At 70.8% G+C, this 2,195-nt stretch overlaps 1 protein-coding gene across 2 annotated transcripts in view; it reads left to right on the forward strand.

The window, feature by feature from the left end:
* The first annotated feature begins 554 nt into the window (after positions 1-554).
* The window catches only part of H696_00428, a 7,364-nt gene continuing 5,723 nt past the window's right edge, over positions 555-2,195 (forward strand). For both annotated transcript variants that reach the window (XM_009494279.1, XM_009494280.1), the window contains exon 1: positions 555-1,634. In XM_009494279.1, the coding sequence (XP_009492554.1) occupies positions 714-1,634 (921 nt within the window). In that variant the 5' untranslated portion in view covers positions 555-713. The remainder of the gene's footprint in view (positions 1,635-2,195) is intronic.

A 2,195-nucleotide genomic window follows, 5' to 3' on the forward strand; every position in this document is an offset into this window, starting at 1 on the left:
CGGCACGGCCCGGTGCAATCTCCGCGTGCCCATTCCCTTGGGCAGGCCGCGCGACAGCGGGGCCGGGGCCGGGGCCGGCTGCCCCCCCTGCCCCGCCGCGGCCAGGGTGGGTGTGTGCCTGGTCCGGCGCGGCAATATTTGGCTGGGATGAGGGTATGGGCGCCCTTGCGTCGGGGTGTCCATGCGCGCGCGCGCGCGCGATGCCTCTCCCGGGACTGTTTTGACTGTCCGGAGGGCATGCGCGTGTGCGTTATATATATATGCGTGTATGCGTGCGTGTGCGTCTTGCATGTGGGTAGGGCACGTACGCGTGTGTGCATTTGTGCCTGGCTCATTTTTCCGGACTCCGTGAGTGTTTGCCGAGAGCCGGCTGGCGTGTTTGTCGATACCGGTCTCTCCCCACCGCTGGTCTCTCAGGGGGGGGGGGGGCCCATGGCGCGAGGGTCTCAGCCCCTCCCAAAGCTGCGCCGCCGGGGGCCATGCCGTGGGCTTTTTCGCCCAGCATGCCGCCCCTGCCCGGCCTGGCCCGGTCTGGCCAAGGTGTTCCATTGCCCCCTCCTCCTCCTCCCCCCCCCCTCCTGCTCCTTGCCTCCCGCTACCCTTCTCTTGTCGTGTTCCTGCCCGCCTGATCGCCGCCCCTCGATCCCCCGCCCCCACCACCCACCCTCCACCTCCTCTGCGCGCGCGAGCAAGAGAGACCTTCGCCTGCCAGCATGGACGGACCGGGCACCAGCGACACTGTCGCCCCTCTCGTGGATCAGGGTGCCGCCACCATCTCCCCGGTTGATGCGACGGGACCCGGGCTCCCTACGCCGGCCAGCCCCGGTGCCGACCTCACTGACAGTGCTGGCGGCAACCTCGAGACAAAGGAGCCCCCAAGCATGACCGAGGCCGGCGACGGCGGCGACGGCGGCGACGATGACGACGATGGCTACGACTCGGATGCGCCGCTTGAGCGCACCGAGTCCATAGCCGTCTTCAATCCGCTCATCCTCCAGCGCATGTCACGCCCATCGTCGGTCCTGCTAACCAATCCCCCCGCCCTGCCGGATGGCATGGGCAGCATGCCGGGCTCCCCCGCTGGCGGTGGCAGCGAGGCCGGCGCCCCGGAGCCAGCCTCCCGGCTGCCCAACTCGTCCTCCATCAACGCCCTGTTGTCGGCGGCCGCCGGGCTGCCCCCCCCCGGCGCCGGGACCCACTCGGCCCGGTCGTCCATCCACTCGCTCAGCTCGCTGCACTCCTTCCACTCGGGCCACAGCGAGCTGGTGGACACCACTGGCGGCGATCCCCGGCTGGCGGCGATCCCCGGCGGCCCGGGTTTCGGCAGCGCGGCCCTCCGCGTGGCCGACCCCGACACGTACCAGCACTACTCCTCCATCGGCCAGCCGGCCGCCGATCCCGGGCTGCCGGCCGGCCTGGGTGCCGATTCGCCGATCGCCGGCGACGAGGATGACGAAGGTGCCGATGATGATGACGAGCATGTCACCCAGGCGGTCAATCCGCTGGCCCTGCTCCGGATGTACTCGGCCGGGGCTGGCGGTGCGGCCGGGGCCGCCGGGGCTGGCGGCTTCCGTGCCGAGGCTGGCGCCTCTTCCAATCCCTCCCAGGCCTTGGCCAATCTCATCACCAAGTCGGTGCGTGGCTTGACACTGCCGGCTGCCAGGCCCCTGGCCCGGGTCCTTGTGTCCCCGGCCGGCCTGCCGGCCAGTTGGCCGGTCATTTGCGTGTGCCCGTGTCTGACCTCGCCCTGCTCATGCTGGCGTCTCGTGTCCCATGCCGCGTTCTCCGCCCCCCTTCCCCCCTTCCACCCCCCCCCCCCCCCCTCCGCCCCACAGGCGCGCGCGCGCGCGCGGCAAGCAGCACCCCGACCGCTTCTTTGTCCAAGAGGCCGCCCCGCCCAACCCCTCTCTTGGATCCCAGACGCGTGGCACACCTCCGCCGGCTCCGGATATGTGCCCGCTCGCGGCGGCTCATCTCCCACCACACGGGAACAACCGCTCCCTGCTCGCGCCGCCCCCTGATCTGCCTCAGGCAATGCGAGAGGGGGATGGGCGACGGAGGCCGAAGTGAGGGACTCGTGGGGGCGCGGTCCCACGAGACGCCTCCGTGCCAGACAAAGCCCCGTCGTGCCTCCTTCTCCCTGCCCTTTCCCCTTGTCGGTTCTTCGCTCGAGACATCGTCCTCTTCCTGTCCCT

Source organism: Fonticula alba (genome assembly GCF_000388065.1).
Source record: "Fonticula alba strain ATCC 38817 unplaced genomic scaffold supercont2.1, whole genome shotgun sequence".
Lineage (NCBI taxonomy): Eukaryota > Rotosphaerida > Fonticulaceae > Fonticula > Fonticula alba.